We start from the raw sequence: 18935 nt of genomic DNA on the forward strand, positions 1-18935 counted from the left end.
TCAAGCAAAGGCATATGCCTGAAGCCCTCACCACATCTGTAACAGACTTGTCAAAACACAGTATGATGCAAGCAGCACATCACATCAATAACAAATAATACAAGAATTAGGGTCAGAAATCCAGTAACCATCCTACCAGTGCACTTACCAAACCAGGCCAAGAGAACAGACTCCTCCACCCCCCCCGTGGACCTCATCTTAGCAGACAGTGCATCAACCCCGCCTTAGATTGTGAAGTTTAAAAACTATCATCTGGACTGGTATTAGGAATATACGTGCAACATTGTTTACCGAACATCTTGCAGACGTCCCCCTGACTGGCAAGAAGCATATTCAAGGCAAGTCTATTCTGTCTGGAAACCCCAAATGTGGCCTCAAGCTGTTCAGACATACTAGTGAGTGCATCACGGGAGTAATTCACAAAACGCTGTTGACTATAGTAGATATAATTAATCCATGCAGTCTGTCTAGCATCCACCATGGCTGGACCCATAGTAGGTAGTAAGTGCCAGAGTCCATCATTCCTACCCAAGGCCTGAAACTCATGAGGAATCCCCACTGGCACTCCCAACAGGTTAGTGTATGTCAACTACATCCTCTGTCCATGGAGCACTACTACATTTGTCTCCCATGGGATGGAATGTTTTCAGGTCCCCTGGTTACAGAACTCAGCAGCTGTTCAGCAACAACATCAACAATGGTCGGTGGAATTATCAGACTGGTCAGACCACACGTACCTTGCCATTCTCCTCTAAGAATGGGTCTCAGCCCTCTTTTGGCTTCACTCATCCACCATACATCAGCCAGACCACTAGTTTGGTTTAGGCCTGTAACTGGCCAAGTGGAATTAATGGTTTATGTTACTCCTGCAATCAGCTTCAGGCAATCTCCCATAATCAATGCCATTACCTGTACCCGTGATGCACTCGTAATTGCCCCCATATGCCTCAACACCCCAAGAGGCCCGATGAGGAGGTACTGCAGGAAACACAAGGCTCAAAGAGGAACAGAGGGTTGAATTGGGCTTAACCTGGTAAAAACTTCTCAAAATACACAACCACCCCTCTCCTTCTCCTACAGCAAATGGGTGTAGCCAGAACAGGTCTAGCATAACTTCAAATAATACAGTCCTTTCCTCTCAGGGTTTTAGCTGTGTACCTCATATAAGACAGCCACAAATTGTCCCTACTATCAAAACCAGTCTCAGTTTCTAATTGATCAATAGCCGAATAGTCTAACATTAATTACCTGAATGGTATTTTTTAACACAGTGGTGGTAGAGGAGTGTGTTCGGTTACCTCTGGTCTTGGCAGTACCTTGATAGAAAACACACCCATCATGTCTGTCCTCGTCCTTTGTAGTCCGAGGGTGTGAGTTCCTGCATCAGAGAGCTTAATAGTTTTGATGGTTAGTAGGATTTCATCACCTTTACAAAGTTCAACATTGCTCCCAGATTTCCCCATATCATGGAAAACCTATCCACCCTTGTGGGATCCTCCATGCTATAAGGATACCCTCTTCTCCAATCCCAGAACTGTCCGAAGTCGGTTACCGTGTAATCTCTATTCTAACTTCTTATCTACCCAGATCTAGGGATCTCTTATGCTTATTTTGGAACAAAATACACATCACTTAGCCAGAGCCAGACACATCTTCACCTCTATGAACAAAAACAGGGGTGATAGGACAGGTAGGGTTACTTCATTCGAGAGTTGGCCCCCGGAATTCTGTTAATTCCAGTTCTTCTCCCGAACTCTGTTTATTGTCCGACAGTGAAAAAATGTCTTACCCTTCCGCCGTGCGATATGAATCTGGGTAGCTCTTTCAGCTAGCTGTCACCAGGGGTCTTCTATGGTCCCCAAGCCTCTGGGACTGGATTGAGTGACTTCACCTGTAGTTCACCTGTAATGCATACAATCCTGGACATACAGGCTTGGTTAACAAACAATTTCTCATATGTTTTATCTGATTATATCTTTAACTTCTATTCCCAATTGTTAGCTTACATTTTTTTGTTTTTTTTTGTTTCCTATCCAATAAGCCCCATCCTATCCTAGACCACAATTTACCCATCCCCCTTTTGATACCTGACTCTGCCCAGGTATCAACCTTACCTACTCTAAATACTGACTTAGGTAAGATTAGTATATTATCCTTATGTCTGACATCATGAAGGAGCCCCTTTTAGTTTTCCACATGTCCAATTCTCCCTTGGGCGTCAATCCAGTACCAATTCCCTGTCAAGTTTCTTATCTACTTAAGAACTATCTGCGCTACTTATATATTTTCTTAAATATATATTTACCAATTTAAACCTTTTCTCTCATATTTCTCAAATACCACTAAGCTTCTAACTGTTTGACTTTATCCAAAATCATGTCTATGAGTGTCAATCTCTAAAGTCCTTACATTTCCTTAATCAACCTAACAATAATCCTAAATCATCACAGATGTCCTATATACCTGTTAAATTTAATACTTTTTTTTTTTTTAAACCCCTAATGGTAAAAAAAAAAAAATCAAAACAAATTGCTTATCATATCAAAATCCTTCCTTCAAGGACTCTCAGTATTCTATCTGACAATAACATGAATTTAATATATGTTGCAGAGTGCAGAATTCCTTGTCTACAGTGATTTATCACCCCTAAGAACTGAAACTTATTTTTCTATGTAATTCCCTGCCCTATTGGCTTAATATATATCCTATCCTAACCTCCTAACCTAAACTCCTTTATAATGAATTTACCTTAAAACTAGTACTCAATATGACCACATTCATTATACCAATGACTCTCCCCAAGGCTGATCAGACCTTAGAAGACAGTGATGATAAGGTCCATGAGTCAACCCACCCTTTTATAGTCAAGTTCTATACTACACTAGACATATTAAAGAACCCTTTATCCTTAAAATCCAAATTCACTTGTGTAATTTAAAACTCATAAAATAAAAACTCATAAAGTTCCATATTTGAGCGTGTCTCTTTAAAATACCTTTGCACCAAAACAAATAGTCCTAACAAATGTTTTATGTGTATATATTTGCAAACCTTAATGATTAATCAAAACTTCCAGGCCTTTCCAATTTGGTCGTTTATGGCCTCATTCTCCCCAATATTATAATCCCTGATATTTAATAAAAATAACGTATTTTCCCTTGGCTCCTTCAACTCACATTTACATCTCAATAAAACAAAACACCATCTGCGTGTTCCTCAAGGAAAAACAACTTGCCCCTGTTACGTATCAAGGGAAATGTTCAAATAATCAAATTCAACCTCGCTAGTTTACCGAAACATGTACAATTATGTTTTACCATAGAGGTTGCTTTTCACCATTAATACTGTGACACCGTTCCACATAATGGAAACAGTGCTCAAATTCACTGGTGCTATTCAAACGATCAAACCAAAAATCAACAACCATCAGAATCCACCATCACGATGTTTTATGACTCAGACATCCAATCCCTCTCTCTCACGGCCCAATTACAGTCCAAATAAACGCCACAAATCAATGATACCCACCCAGCGAATCAGCTGCTAGTTTTTAGCATCTTTCCTGACGATTTACATACTCCTTTTAAAGGACACTAACCATTTTCTCTGTCACCCCCAGTCAAGACATCATTTCCGTGGCGACGGAAACCTCGCTAGTGATGTCATCAACAAGCGCTCAATCTTGACTCATTTCGCAACGATTTTCAACTCATTGTAAATAATGGTTGGCTGTCTGCAACAACAGTATTTCGGGTTCGATAAACCAAACCTAATTTATCACATCTGTTGAATCCTGATTTAGAGTTTACAACATCAATCAACATCTCTCAATTCGCTAATCTTATAAAAACATTTCGATGGACACAAATCTATCGTAATTGTTCCCTCGTTATTATTCAGAATTAATTTGATTTAAGTTACTGTCTCGTCTTTGAATTAGCATTTTAATTACGACTCTTTTCCCAATGTATTATTCCCAACAAATCATTTAGTGAACAGACATCGCCTTGCATCAAAATCTCCGTTCTTATATTAAGTTGAATGAATTAGTCTTTCAATTTGAACCAAACAAACTATTTAAAACGTTCAGTTTATATCTTATACCAATACTAGTGACTATAACTTTCTCTGCAAAACAATTAGTTTAATTAAAACCAAAAACTCAGACATATATAACTGCTCTTTACACCTCAACTGGGAACCGAACCCCGGCCTCCCACGTGGCAGGCGAGAACTCCACCACTGAGATTCTCCGCAAATAGACCCAATTTTCAGTTATCTGCATTTGTTACTCCGGCATCTGAACAACAGAAAATAGCACTAATTTAAACGCCCAAAGTTTTCCCTCAATTAGGATTCTCATTAATCTCGCTCCCTTCGTATCTGACCCTTCTTTCTTAAATACGTGAATTTTGTTCTTTTCTGCCTCTTTCTCTCTTAACCCACATTCCATTGTTTTCAGCTGAACTGCGGATGGCGGTTCCCCTCCTAAATGACCTTCCTGTGTCCATTTTAGCTTTAATCCCTCCCAAACTTTCTTCATGTGCTTCCATTGTTTCTTTCCCCCTGATCTATATTCTATTTTTTGTTCTAGGAACTCATTAAACCTCAGCTTTGGAGTATTGAGGGTCGCCATTGTGAATTTTTAATCGTGATTTTATTTAATTCAATCGGAATTTAATCGTAGTTTTAATCGGAATTCTCTCCTTCTATCTGAATATAGTTAGCATATACTTCGCCCGACGTTGATTAATACCCACGATGTACTCGAAGAGACACTGCTGCACGTGCTCTGTCTTATCTCTGAGCTTCTCCTTTGTATGTTTTAGTTCGAGAAAAACGCATGGGTCGGTATGGGATTTGTGGAGCGCACAACCAAGGGATCTATTCAACTATTTAGTCTCAATATTTAAATATTATATTCAGATATTATTTCAATTACACATCAGTCATTTTGTTCCTGATTATACATTTAAATTTGAGCGATTCTATAGCAATCTCTTTAGGCAATATCAACAGGAATGAAAAAAGCGAAAATCAGTGTTTTAGCCCGGCGGCTGTCAATCAAGTTTGCACGGTCATTCGACTACTGAGATGGCCTTGTCTATCAGCACGTGTGCATAATAGCCCAGTTACGTATCCCAACCTAGCGGTTTACTCCGCGACAAACGTTTCTCTCAATTTAATTTCCCCGGTCTCAAAATCTCTAGTCAACTCTGGTTATATTATGTTATTGTTTGATGTGCAATGGTCACATCATTCCCGATCTCTGTCTAGTGGAACGCCAAACTCACACATCCTACATCCACTCGACTACACCTCTCACATAACCTGTTAAATAGTAGACAGCTTTTCAACAGGGCATTTTTCATGCAGATTCATTCAATCCAACCACACCTCAACAAGACCTATTCGTTATCAATAGGACATTTTACTTGCAGATTCGGTTCATCTATCATTTAACTATAACCACACCTCCACAAGACCTATTCGATATCAATAGGACATTTTACATGCAGATTCGGTTCATCTATCATTTAACTATAACCACACCTCCACAAGACCTATTCGATAGTACACAACGTATCAATAGGACATTTTACATGCAGATTCGGTTCATCTATCACCACATTCATTCGTATGAAATTCTCATTGAATTTCCAACATTCATAATCGTGTCTGTTACATGTTAAAACACAGCCTCTGCTTTCCCTCACCTCTATACACAACCCAATATATATATAATTAGGACAGTTTTCTATGCAGATTTCAGAACAAACAGGGTCCCGAAGGAATTTAACATATTGGTCAATCACAATTCACTCATTCCTATTAAAATAACTCAGTACAGGCCAATTAATAAAATTCTATAACAACTGTCAGAACACAGAAGTCATAGGTACATATTAACAGTTACAAATAGACAAAACATACAAATATTGGTTATATCTCTGACCTCTTATTAAATCGACCCCTATCAGACCGAGCTAAGCGGATTTACTGGATAGAATTCAACTCTAGAATCCAATTCTATCCCCTACTGATCCCTATCGAATTTAACCCCTATCAGAATTAATTAATACACGTTATCTCTCTGACCCCTGAAAGCCGATCCCTATCGGCGAATCTCTCTATTCCCGATCCCTATCGCACTAACCCCTATCAGCATTGATGCGCATGTCCAACCCCTATCGGAACTGAATTTATATATGTCCGATCCCTATTGGAACTTTTTAGGCCTTTAATTGATCTCTCATCATTGAAAGCTATCAGACTGTGACTGATATCTCATCATTGATTCATATCACACCAGCCGTCGCTGGCTTGTTACTACATATCTTCACTACACTGTTCTTTTCGACTCGTCAGCAAATTATAAATTTACACAAGAATTCATACTTACTCGGAAATACTGATCAAAATTTAGGCAGACTATACGACAATATGCAAAGTTTGATTTAACAGGTTTTGCTTACCTTATTTATGGTGCACCTTTAGATCAGTTTCCCGAGTTGAGTAGAATTGTTGTCCACCCCCCGAGAATCAAATCACCCGTCCTTCTCGGATCTTCCTCTCCACGCGCTCACCCCTCTCTCACACCCAATCTGCTCGCTTCGACTGGACCGTTAGTTAACCATCCTCTGCTACCATTTCTGTTAGCAATTGGATATGTAGATGGGTGAGCCGGTCAAGGATCGATTCAGACTAAGTGGTAAATTTTATGACAAGTAAACAGTTTATTCAGAGTGAAAATATCTGGTACACGTAAATACGGCTCTTCCGTTAGTTCGTGTTGGAACAGCAGGCAGAGAGCGTAAACAGTCAGCACAGCTCTTATATACGTCACAGAAAGTAGGTTGACCCTAGGAAGATCGGATCTCCGGATTGGTTCAGCTGGTTGTAGTCTGTAGTCTTCCGCCATTGGCTCAGTTGTCTGTCCATCATCGTAGGATCTTCTTCGGGCACACAGTGTTCGGTTAAAAATAAAAGGAGATTATGTGTGTAATGTGGGAGCTATCCTGTAGGGGACCCCACAGGCTTTACTGTGAGTTGTAGCCATGTAATTAGCAGTAAGTTAGTCACCTGCATACGAAATAGCAATTCCTTACACTGACAATGAGGTTTGTTGTTGTCTGAAGGAGCGCAATGAGTCTGTGGTGAAGAAGACCTTAGAGAAGTGCCAGAGGGCCAAACAGAGACTGAGCCAGGGCTCTCGAGGAAGGAAGACCAACAACAAGAGCGGTAAATGAGTAAAGAATATGTTTCAAATGGCGCCCTATTTCCTATTTGGTGCACTACTTTTGAGTGTCTGTTTGACTTTGCTTCATCTTCTTAACCCTTCAGCTGCTGAGCTTTATTCTTTCACCCTGTAACATCTTTAGACCTTAACTTTCGTCCGATTTCATACCCTTTCTTACTTGTAATTGTCTATCTCTGTCTTGTATTTTCTATGCTATTTTTTCTCTGTCCTTGTGCGTTGTCTTTTCTCCACTGTGCTTGGCTCTGTTGTAGTTCCTCGCAGCTCTCCCCTGACTGCCTGGGAGAGGGCTCTGGTCTGTCGCCTCCTAACCCCTACATGCTCCTACCTAGCCAGGAGAAGGAGTCATAGTTGTCAGTCAAGAGAAGAGGAAGGTACTTCCAAAAGCCTGTAGAATAACAGTTATACACTGAGTGTTCAAAATATTAGGAACACCTGCTCTTTACATGACATAGACTGACCCTTATTGATGTCACTTGTTGAATCCACAATAAGTGTAGATGAAGGGGATGAGGTTAAATAAGGATTTTTAAGGCTTGAGACAATTGAGATATGGATTGTGTGTGTGTGCCATTTAGGTGGTGAATGGGAAAGACAAAAGATCAAAGTGCCTTTGAACAGGGTATGGTAGTAGGTGCCAGGCACACCGGTTTGTGTCAAGAACTGCAACACTGCTGGGTTTTTCACACGCAACAGTTTCCCGTCTGTATCAAGAATGTTGCACCACCCAATAGACATCCAGCCAACTTGACACAACTGTGGGAAGCTTTGGAGTCAACATGGGCCAGCATGTTGGACGCTTTCAACACCATGTCCCGACATATTGCGGCTGTTCTGAGGGCTTAAAGGGGGTGCAACTCAATATTAGGAAGGTGTTTCTAATGTTTGGTATACATAGACATTTTATTTAAGTCAGTTAAGAACAAATTCTTATTTTCAATGCTGGCCTAGGAGGGTTAACTGCCTGTTCAGGGGCAGAATGACAGATTTGTACCTTGTCAGCTCGGGGATTTGAACTTGCAACCTTTCGGTTACTAGTCCAACAATCTAACCACTAGGTTACCCTGCCGCCCCACATGTATAAAGAACAAATCAAATCAAATGTATTTATAAAGCCCTTCTTACATCAGCTGATATCTCAAAGTGCTGTACAGAAACCCCGAACAGCAGGCAATGCAGGTGTAGAAGACCAGATCTCAATCCAAGAAAAAGGACATAGCATCAATAAAGTGTATTTGGTTAAATTAATTGATTGTAGGGGAATTTACGTTCCAATATGGATTTGGACAATGCTTACTTAATTACTTATTTACTGACTCTCTGCTTCCTTTCCTCTCCTTTTTTCAACCATTGTTGGGCACACTCACATTCTTTCACTGTATCACTTGCTAACCGTCACCCCATTGCTCCAAAACAATGAAACCATCTGGTTCAGTTGTCCATGTTTGTCCCCGTTCAGCTTCATGCCACTCCATACCTGCCACTGCCACCAACTGTCATAAATCACCACACTGCTCTGGCACACCTGACCACCACCGGGTGCAGGCAGGCCTCCAGGCAGACTACCGCTCTGGCACACCTGACCACCACCGGGTGCGGGCAGGCCTCCAGGCAGACTACCGCTCTGGCACACCTGACCACCACCGGGTGCGGGCAGGCCTCCAGGCAGACTACCGCTCTGGCACACCTGACCACCACCGGGTGCGGGCAGGCCTCCAGGCAGACTACCGCTCTGGCACACCTGACCACCACCGGGTGCGGGCAGGCCTCCAGGCAGACTACCGCTCTGGCACACCTGACCATCACCGGGTGCGGGCAGGCCTCCAGGCAGACTACCACTCTGACACACCTGACCACCACCGGGCACAGTCAGACTTCCAGGCAAATCTCCGGGCAGACTACCAGTCTATCATCTGGGCAAACTACCAGGTAGCCACCTCCCTCAGTCCCAGCCTTTACACTCTTAGAAAAAAGGGTTCCAAAAGGGATCTTCAGCTGTCCCCATAGGAGAACCCTATTTGGTTCCAGGCAGAACCCTTTTTGGTTCGATGTAGAACCCTCTGTAGAAAGGGTTCTACCTGGAACCGAAAAGGGTTCTTCTAATAGTTCTCCTATGGGGACAGCCGAAGTACCCTTTTAGGTTATGGATAGAACCTTTTTTTCTAAGAGTGTAGCAGCAACTGATCCATCATCATGGCACAGGTAATATTACATCACAGGTAATATTACATCACAGGTAATATTACATCACAGGTTATATTACATCACAGGTAATATTACATCACAGGTTATATAACATCACAGGTAATATTACATCACAGGTAATATTACATCACAGGTTATATTACATCACAGGTAATATTACATCACAGGTAATATTACATCACGGGTTATATTACATCACAGGTAATATTATATCACAGGTAATATTACATCACAGGTTATATTACATCACAGGTTATATTACATCACAGGTAATATTACATCACAGGTTATATAACATCACAGGTAATATTACATCACAGGTAATATTACATCACAGGTTATATAACATCACAGGTAATATTACATCACAGGTTATATTACATCACAGGTAATATTACATCACAGGTTATATAACATCACAGGTTATATAACATCACAGGTAATATTACATCACAGGTTATATAACATCACAGGTTATATAACATCACAGGTTATATAACATCACAGGTTATATAACATCACAGGTAATATTACATCACAGGTTATATTACATCACAGGTAATACCTGCTGGAAATGTAATTGTAAACATAGAGATAGATAGTTTCATCTCTATGACTGTTAAATGTCTGGGTCGACTGGGTTGGTGGGATGGTGTTGTTATTTTGTGTCCATGTAATGCACGAACTTGAGGGAAATTATTTCATTGGAGGAAGACAATGAACTCTATATTCTTTTCATTCATTTTATATTCTATTCATTCATCGTGTATACTGGATTACTGGACGATATTCATTGTCATACTCTAACAGAGAGGCACACATTTCTATACATTTTTGAAGATACAACATTTGTTGGTTATAAGCCTAAATTACTTTGATGTCTTTCTGCCGTCCCAAAATGACCGCAATAAAATGAGCATGGCTCCATTCCTTCTGTCTCATGTTTCTATCAGATATATGCTGTATTGTTAGGTAGATTATATTAACTGTCGTAATCTACAGAAGACACACGTTTGAAAGATAACAGACAAATGTCCCTTTTCTGGAAGCATGTTTACTAATAATAAACCTCAATCACTGCAGTAACATGATCTGTTGATTTGTTATGAAGTTAACAGACTGCAGTAAAATGATCTGTTGATTTGTTATGAAGCTAACAGACTGCAGTAAAATGATCTGTTGATTTGTTATGAAGTTAACAGACTGCAGTAAAATGATCTGTTGATTTGTTATGAAGTTAACAGACTGCAGTAAAATGATCTGTTGATTTGTTATGAAGTTAACAGACTGCAGTAAAATGATCTGTTGATTTGTTATGAAGTTAACAGACTGCAGTAAAATGATCTGTTGATTTGTTATGAAGTTAACAGACTGCAGTAACATGATTTGTTATGAAGTTAACAGACTGCAGTAACATGATCTGTTGATTTGTTATGAAGTTAACAGACTGCAGTAAAATGATCTGTTGATTTGTTATGAAGTTAACAGACTGCAGTAAAATGATCTGTTGATTTGTTATGAAGTTAACAGACTGCAGTAAAATGATCTGTTGATTTGTTATGAAGTTAACAGACTGCAGTAAAATTATCTGTTGATTTGTTATGAAGTTAACAGACTGCGGTAAAATGATCTGTTGATTTGTTATGAAGCTAACAGACTGCGGTAAAATGATCTGTTGATTTGTTATGAAGTTAACAGACTGCGGTAAAATGATCTGTTGATTTGTTATGAAGTTAACAGACTGCAGTAAAATGATCTGTTGATTTGTTATAAAGTTAATAAACTGCAGTAAAATGATCTTTTGATTTGTTACAAAGTTAACAAACTGCAGTAAAATGATCTGTTGATTTGTTATAAAGTTAACAGACTGCAGTAAAATGATCTGTTGATTAGTTATAAAGTTAACAGACTGCAGTAAAATGATGTGTTGATTTGTTATGAAGTTAACAGACTGCAGTAACATGATCTGTTGATTTGTTATGAAGTTAACAGACTGCAGTAAAATGATCTGTTGATTAGTTATAAAGTTAACAGACTGCAGTAAAATGATCTGTTGATTTGTTATGAAGCTAACAGACTGCAGTAAAATGATCTGTTGATTTGTTATGAAGTTAACAAACTGCAGTAAAATGATCTGTTGATTTGTTATAAAGTTAACAGACTGCAGTAAAATGATCTGTTGATTTGTTATGAAGTTAACAGACTGCAGTAAAATGATCTGTTGATTTGTTATGAAGTTAACAGACTGCAGTAAAATGATCTGTTGATTTGTTATGAAGTTAACAGACTGCAGTAAAATGATCTGTTGATTTGTTATGAAGTTAACAGACTGCAGTAAAATGATCTGTTGATTTGTTATGAAGTTAACAGACTGCAGTAAAATGATCTGTTGATTTGTTATGAAGTTAACAGACTGCAGTAAAATGATCTGTTGATTTGTTATGAAGTTAACAAACTGCAGTAAAATGATCTGTTGATTTGTTATAAAGTTAACAGACTGCAGTAAAATTATCTGTTGATTTGTTATGAAGTTAACAGACTGCAGTAAAATTATCTGTTGATTTGTTATGAAGTTAACAGACTGCGGTAAAATGATCTGTTGATTTGTTATGAAGCTAACAGACTGCGGTAAAATTATCTGTTGATTTGTTATGAAGTTAACAGACTGCAGTAAAATGATCTGTTGATTTGTTATGAAGTTAACAGACTGCAGTAAAATGATCTGTTGATTTGTTATAAAGTTAATAAACTGCAGTAAAATGATCTTTTGATTTGTTACAAAGTTAACAAACTGCAGTAAAATGATCTGTTGATTTGTTATAAAGTTAACAGACTGCAGTAAAATGATCTGTTGATTAGTTATAAAGTTAACAGACTGCAGTAAAATGATGTGTTGATTTGTTATGAAGTTAACAGACTGCAGTAAAATGATCTGTTGATTAGTTATAAAGTTAACAGACTGCAGTAAAATTATGTGTTGATTTGTTATGAAGTTAACAGACTGCAGTAAAATGATCTGTTGATTTGTTATGAAGTTAAACTGCAGTAAAATTATCTGTTGATTTATTATGAAGCTAACAGACTGCAGTAAAATGATCTGTTGATTTATTATGAAGCTAACAGACTGCAGTAAAACGGTCTTGTAACATGTCTGTTGATTTATTATGAAGTTAAAAGCAGCACAGCAGAAGGAGAGTGAGAGGACGTTCAGGAGGAATAGACAGCAGCCTCACATACCCAATGCTCCTGTGAAAGTGTTACCCACAAACATACAGAGCAGAGATGCAGTGCCCTCTCCAGAACGGTATGTGATTGTTTGTCTGCTACTACGTCTGGATGTCGTGTCACACAAACTACTTATCATGCAGAGAGAGCACTCTGTTGAGAATTGTTGTGTATAATTTAACCAACCACACGTCTTGTGGAATACGTCTAACCTTTCCAGTAAATGGATGTTGTTTGCTTATTTATCTCAACAAAAGTATTCTCCTCTTCTTCTTCTTTTCAGTAAACCTGTGATCAGACACAAACCTGTGATCAGACAGCCTCCATCACAGCAGGTTGGGTTGGAACTGTACCCTGTTCCGGAGGAGGATGGTCCTCCAGTCTCCAACCAAACCCTCTCCCCTGGGAACTCACGGCCCAGCCAGACCATCTCTCCTTGGGCTCCAGCCTCCAATCACACCCTCTCCTCTGGGAACTCACGGCCCAGCCAGACCATCTCTCCTTGGGCTCCAGTCTCCAATCACACCCTCTCCCCTGGGAACTCACGGCCCAGCCAGACCATCTCTCCTTGGGCTCCAGTCCCCAATCATACCCTCTCCACCGGGAACTCACAACCAATCAGCATCTCAGCAGCAGCATGGGACCAGGTCCAACCATTCGTAGGCTCAGCAGAACCTCAGACACTCCCCACACCTAGAACTGGGGGTGATACAGGTCAGAGTGAGCATCTAAAAATGCAAGGTACTGCACCATCAACTACCATTTATTTCTAGAATTCCCTAGATACATTTCAGATATTGTAATGTAGAGTATAGGGTTGTGGTCAATTCCATTTGAGTTCAGTCAATGCAGGAAGTCCAGTTCTACCCATGTGGTTCAATGTGAATTTGGACTCTTATGAGTGACTCTTAAGACATGTAAACCTCCTCAGGCCCCCTTCCTGGAGCCCCCTCCTGCACCAGGCCGTCTGCTGGCACCATGGATCCAGAGGAGGCCTCATGTCTTCTGGCCGAGAAGAGAAGAGAGGCCCGTCTGAAGAGAGAGAGAGAGCAGGAGGAATGCCTGCGCAGGGAGGAGATAGAGAGGTACGGACAGAGGGCCACCTTACATCTTCCCATCTGTCTTCTACTGACCCAACATTCATCTTCCCAGTAGGAAAAACAACCTGAGTAATCTTTTTGCCTAAAAGACAAACATCTGGTTGTGAATAAAAAAATGACAACTGACCTTCAGAAGTAGTCTAAAGCAGGGTTTCCAAAAATCGGTCCTGGCCCCCAGGTCCCCCCCCCCCCCTCACCCCCCAGGTGCCCCCCCATGTCTTGGTTTTTGTCCTAGCATTACACAGCTGTTTCAAACCAACTCATCAGCCAGCTTTGATTATCTGAATCAGCTGTGTAGTGCTAAGGCAAAAACCAAAACATGCACCCAGGGGGGACCCTGGGACCGAGTTTGGGAAAACCTGGTCTGAGGGAGCATTTCACATGATCAGAGGATAGATTCATTTGTATGGTAATGTGCTGTGCTGTTATGTACATGTTACGTAATGTCATGTCATGTGGCATCACTGGAGAGGCAGAGAGGAGCTGGAGCGCAGGAGGGCAGAGGAGCGAGCACGGCTCGAGGCTGAGGCCCAGTGGCTGGTAGTGGAGAGGAGGGAGGAAGAGGAGCAGAGACATGCAGAGGAGGAGAGAGCCATCCGGGCCACACAGGAAGCTGCTCTCCTCCAGAAACAGGTGAGGGATCTGATCTATTAATACAATTTTACTAGAAGCCCAACTTCGCCCATTTATGTACGGTATATAAAGTTTATATCAATGTTAATAATGTAGCATCTGGTTCCGTAATGGCTTTGGTTCTCTGTGTCCTGTCCCAGAGAGAGGAGGAGGAGGCCCAGGCCAGGGACAAGGCAGAGCAGCAGAGGCTGCAGAGAGAGAAGCACTTCCAGAAGGAGGAGGAACAACGGCAGGAGAGGAAAAAGGTGACAATGGAGGGAAGATGTGAACTCTACGCAGTTATGAGAAACACCAGGGTCGTTATGTGCCATATTCTTATCATTCTGAAATTCTTCATAGGATATTCTAGGGGATCCAGATAGTGTAAAATTTACTACAAGAGAGCACCCAGGATCTTTATTTATTGACGCTCAACTTCAATACATGGGGTGGGGGGATGTTAGGGGTAATTGTTGTTGTGTTTCACAAAAAAAAAAGGGGAAATGTTGTGTTATTAAAAATTAGTTTTGACAAGGGTGTTATGAAATTCTAAATGAAAGCTTTTAAGACTTTTCAGACTTCTTTTTGTTTTCAGCGACTGGAGTTGATCATGAGGAGGACTAGGAAGACCTCAACTGAAGATAAAAAAGTAAGTCCACCAGCCTAGTTCAGAGGAACAGTACATTGCCCTGAAGCACTCAGGTTTTCTGCCACAAGTACCGAAGTTGACTTTCTTTTTGCTTAAGAGGTTAATTACCACAGTTTAAAAAGAAAAAAACTTGTCCTTGACCAAACTGCCAAAGTTGCTTTCATGATGTGATTGCTTTCATGCAGAAATCCATCTCAAAGGCTTTAGCGTAAAACTAAACAAAAAGCACTTGTACTTTCCTGCCCCCGATACCATCCTTATTAACCATATTTTACTTAAATAAAAACAGAACTTGCCTTGAAACAAAATGGACATGATTGTTTTCATGCAGACGCCTGTCCTGAATGGGAAGACAAACAGAAACCCCTCTCCAGAGGAAGCCCAAACAAAAAAGAACACTGAGCCTGTGAAGAACGGCAACGGCACTTTAGAAGAGGTCATCAACCTAGGGGTCGGGACGGGGACCAAGCCATCCAATCTAGGTCTGAGTGGCGTGGAAGACAACATGGTTCCTGTCGTGGCCTTCAAAGAAAGCAGGTATATACACTCCCATTCAAAAGTTTGGGGTCACTTAGAAATGTTATTGTTTTTGTAAGAAAAGCACATTCTTTTGTCCATTAAAATAACTTCAAACCTGCAAAACACCAGTCTCAATGTCAACAGTGAAGAGGTGACTCCGGGATGCTGGCCTGCTAGGCAGATTTGCAAAGAAAAAGCCATATCTCAGACTGGCCAATAAAAAGAAAGGATTAAGATGGGCAAAAGAACACAGATACTGGACAGAACTCTGCCTAGAAGGCCAGCATCCTTGAACTGCCTCTTCACTGTTGACGTTGAGACTGGTGATTTACAGGTACTACTTAATGAAGCTGCCACTTGAGGACTTGTGAGGCGTCTGTTTCTCAAACTAGACACTCTAATGTACTAGTCCTCTTGCTCAGCTGTGCACCGGGGCCTCCCACTCCTCTTTCTATTATGGCTAGAGACAGCTTGCTCTGTTCTGTGAAGGGTGTAGTACACAGATCTTCAATTATAAATCAGCCGTTTCCAGCTACAATAGTCATTTACAACATTAACAATGTTTACACTGTATTTCTGATCAATTTGATGTTTTATTTATTTATTTAACCTTTATTTAACCAGGAAGGGCTCATTGAGATTTGAAATCTCTTTTTCAAGAGTGTCCTGGCCAAGATAGGCAACACTAAGTCATTACACAATTACAGACAGACAACATGAAAAACTACAAGTAATCTAGTAAAAAACATAGAATTCACAAGAGTATAACAAAATCATAAAACAACAAATTAGAAACATTGACAGTTCAGGGAATCAGCCTCAAAATTATTCATCAGTGATTTACATTTTTTTATTTTAATGGACAAAAAAAATGGCTTTTCTTTCAAAAACAAGGACATTTCTATGTGTATATACAGTTGAAGTCGGAAGTTTACATACACTTAGGTTGAAGTCATTAAAACTTGTTTTTCAACCACTCCACAAATTTCTTGTTAACTAACTATAGTTTTGGCAAGTCGGTTAGGACATCTACTTTGTTCATGACACAAGTCATTTTTCCAACAATTGTTTACAGACAGATTATTTCACTTATAATTAACTGTATCACAATTCCAGTGGGTCAGAAGTTTACATACACTAAGTTGACTGTGCATTTAAACAGATTGGAAAATTCCAGAAAATTATGTCATGGCTTTAGAAGCTTCTGATAGGCTAATTGACATAATTTGAGTCAATTGGAGGTGTACCTGTGGATGTATTTCAAGGTATGTATTTCAATTTTTACTAGGATTAAATGTCAGGAATTGTGAAAAACTGAGTTTAAATGTATTTGGCTAAGGTGTATGTAAACATCCGACTTCAACTGTATATATATACACTGCTCAAAAAAATTAGGAAGAAACACTGATTGACAATACATTTCACATGCTGTTGTGCAAATGGAATAGACAACAGGTGGAAAGTTTAGGCAATTATCAAGACACACCCAATAAAGAAGTGGTTCTGCAGGTGGTGACCACAGTCCACTTCTCAGTTCCTATGCTTCCTGGCTGATGTTTTGGTCACTTTTGAATACTGGCGGTGCTTTCACTCTAGTGGTAACATGAGACGGAGTCTACAACCCACACATCAATGCGAGCTGTGGCAAGAAGGTTTGCTGTGTCTGTCAGCGTAGTGTCCAGAGCATGGAGGCGCTACCAGGAGACAGGCCAGTACATCAGAAGACGTGGAGGAGGCCGTAGGAGGGCAACAACCCAGCAGCAGGACCGCTACCTCCGCCTTTGTGCAAGGAGTAGCAGGAGGAGCACTGCCAGAGCCCTGCAAAATTACCTCCAGCAGGCCACAAATGTCCATGTGTCTGCTCAAACGGTCAGAAACAGACTCCATGAGGGTGGTATGAGGGCCCGACGTCCACAGGTGGGGGTTCTGCTTACAGCCCAACACTGTGCAGGATGTTTGGCATTTGCCAGAGAACACCAAGATTGGCAAATTCGCCACTGGCGCCCTGTCCTCTTCACAGATGAAAGCAGGTTCATCCACCAACGCCACGTTGCACCACAGACTGTCCAGGAGTTGGCGGATGCTTTAGTCCAGGTCTGGGAGGAGATCCCTCAGGAGACCATCCGCCACCTCATCAGGAGCATGCCCAGGCGTTGTAGGGAGGTCATAAAGGCACGTGGAGGCCACACACACTACTGAGCCTCATTTTGACTTGTTATAAGGACATTACATCAACGTTGGATCAGCCTGTAGTGTGGTTTTCCACTTTAATTTTGAGTGTGACTCCAAATCCAGACCTCCATGGGTTGATATATTTGATTTCCATTGATTATTTTTGTGTGATTTTGTTGTCAGCACATGCAACTATGTAAAGAAAAAAGTATTTAATAAGAATATTTCATTCATTCAGATCTAGGATGTGTTATTTTAGTGTTCCCTTTATTTTTTTGAGCAGTGTATATAATATAACCCTATATATATTTATTTTTAAAAATGTAACCTTAGTTATTTAACTAGGCAAGTCAGTTAACGGCCTAGGAACAGTGGGTTAACTGCCTTGTTCAGGGGCAGGACGACAGATTTTTACCTTGTCAGCTCAGGGATTCGATCCAGCGACCTTTCGGTTACTGGCCCAACACTCTAAGCACTAGGCTACCTGCCGCCCCTACAAAGTATATTTGTCTGTTTGATCATGTCTTATGATGTATGTTCTGTGATATAATGTTATCTGAAGTGATGTTATTGTATGTTGCCAAGTACATTTTCTTATGGAACATTAATGTATTAACTCATTTGTTCATTCAGGTCCCTGCTAACTCTGACCGGCATGGAGGAGATCCAGTCCCATCAGAGGGCAGGTGAGAGCTCATCACATCCTCTGTCAGCTCATCTATACTCTCTATGCTATGTAGATATTACGCTAGAGTCGTGAACACTAGATTCCCCCCAAAAGTCCAAGATTTCTACCGCCAAGAGGTTATGGGCTCTCAATATTCAAAGTTTGATTCGAACCCAGAAGCAGATTACATATTTAAGGTCTCTCAATCATTTCTTTGTATGTGTCTCTAAGTCTAAGATATATATGTGAATCAAGTGATTTGATGTTATTAACCCATTTCTATCACACACTCCTTAGAAGTTATCTGAGTATCGTACAGATCAGAGAGGGGAGACAGCACATCCACGAATCTTTCCACAGCTGTGGCGTTTTGTCCTTTTTTTTGACAAAGAAAGGAATAACTGCAGCCTTTTTCCTGCCCTGCACTTTTAGAGAGCGTATGTGATGAGAAACACACATTTCTCTGGAGGACTTTCTGATCTCGAAGGAGCTTACCACCATTTGGTCACACTTCTCTTTAATCCAAAA

General features: G+C 40.5%; 1 protein-coding gene across 1 annotated transcript in view; it reads left to right on the top strand.

Annotated features, from left to right (window-relative positions):
• The window catches only part of LOC115120546 (ensconsin-like), a 29198-nt gene extending 10507 nt beyond the window's left edge, over positions 1 to 18691 (top strand). Inside the window, exons 6-16 of the mRNA XM_065025838.1 lie at positions 7140 to 7242; positions 7513 to 7632; positions 8694 to 9187; positions 12634 to 12767; positions 12972 to 13429; positions 13620 to 13773; positions 14265 to 14421; positions 14562 to 14666; positions 14996 to 15049; positions 15381 to 15586; positions 18374 to 18691. Coding sequence (XP_064881910.1) covers positions 7140 to 7242; positions 7513 to 7632; positions 8694 to 9187; positions 12634 to 12767; positions 12972 to 13429; positions 13620 to 13773; positions 14265 to 14421; positions 14562 to 14666; positions 14996 to 15049; positions 15381 to 15586; positions 18374 to 18500 — 2112 coding nt within the window. The 3' untranslated portion in view covers positions 18501 to 18691. The remainder of the gene's footprint in view (positions 1 to 7139; positions 7243 to 7512; positions 7633 to 8693; positions 9188 to 12633; positions 12768 to 12971; positions 13430 to 13619; positions 13774 to 14264; positions 14422 to 14561; positions 14667 to 14995; positions 15050 to 15380; positions 15587 to 18373) is intronic.
• The last annotated feature ends 244 nt before the right edge of the window (positions 18692 to 18935 follow it).

This window comes from Oncorhynchus nerka, linkage group LG12, assembly GCF_034236695.1.
Source record: "Oncorhynchus nerka isolate Pitt River linkage group LG12, Oner_Uvic_2.0, whole genome shotgun sequence".
Lineage (NCBI taxonomy): Eukaryota > Metazoa > Chordata > Actinopteri > Salmoniformes > Salmonidae > Oncorhynchus > Oncorhynchus nerka.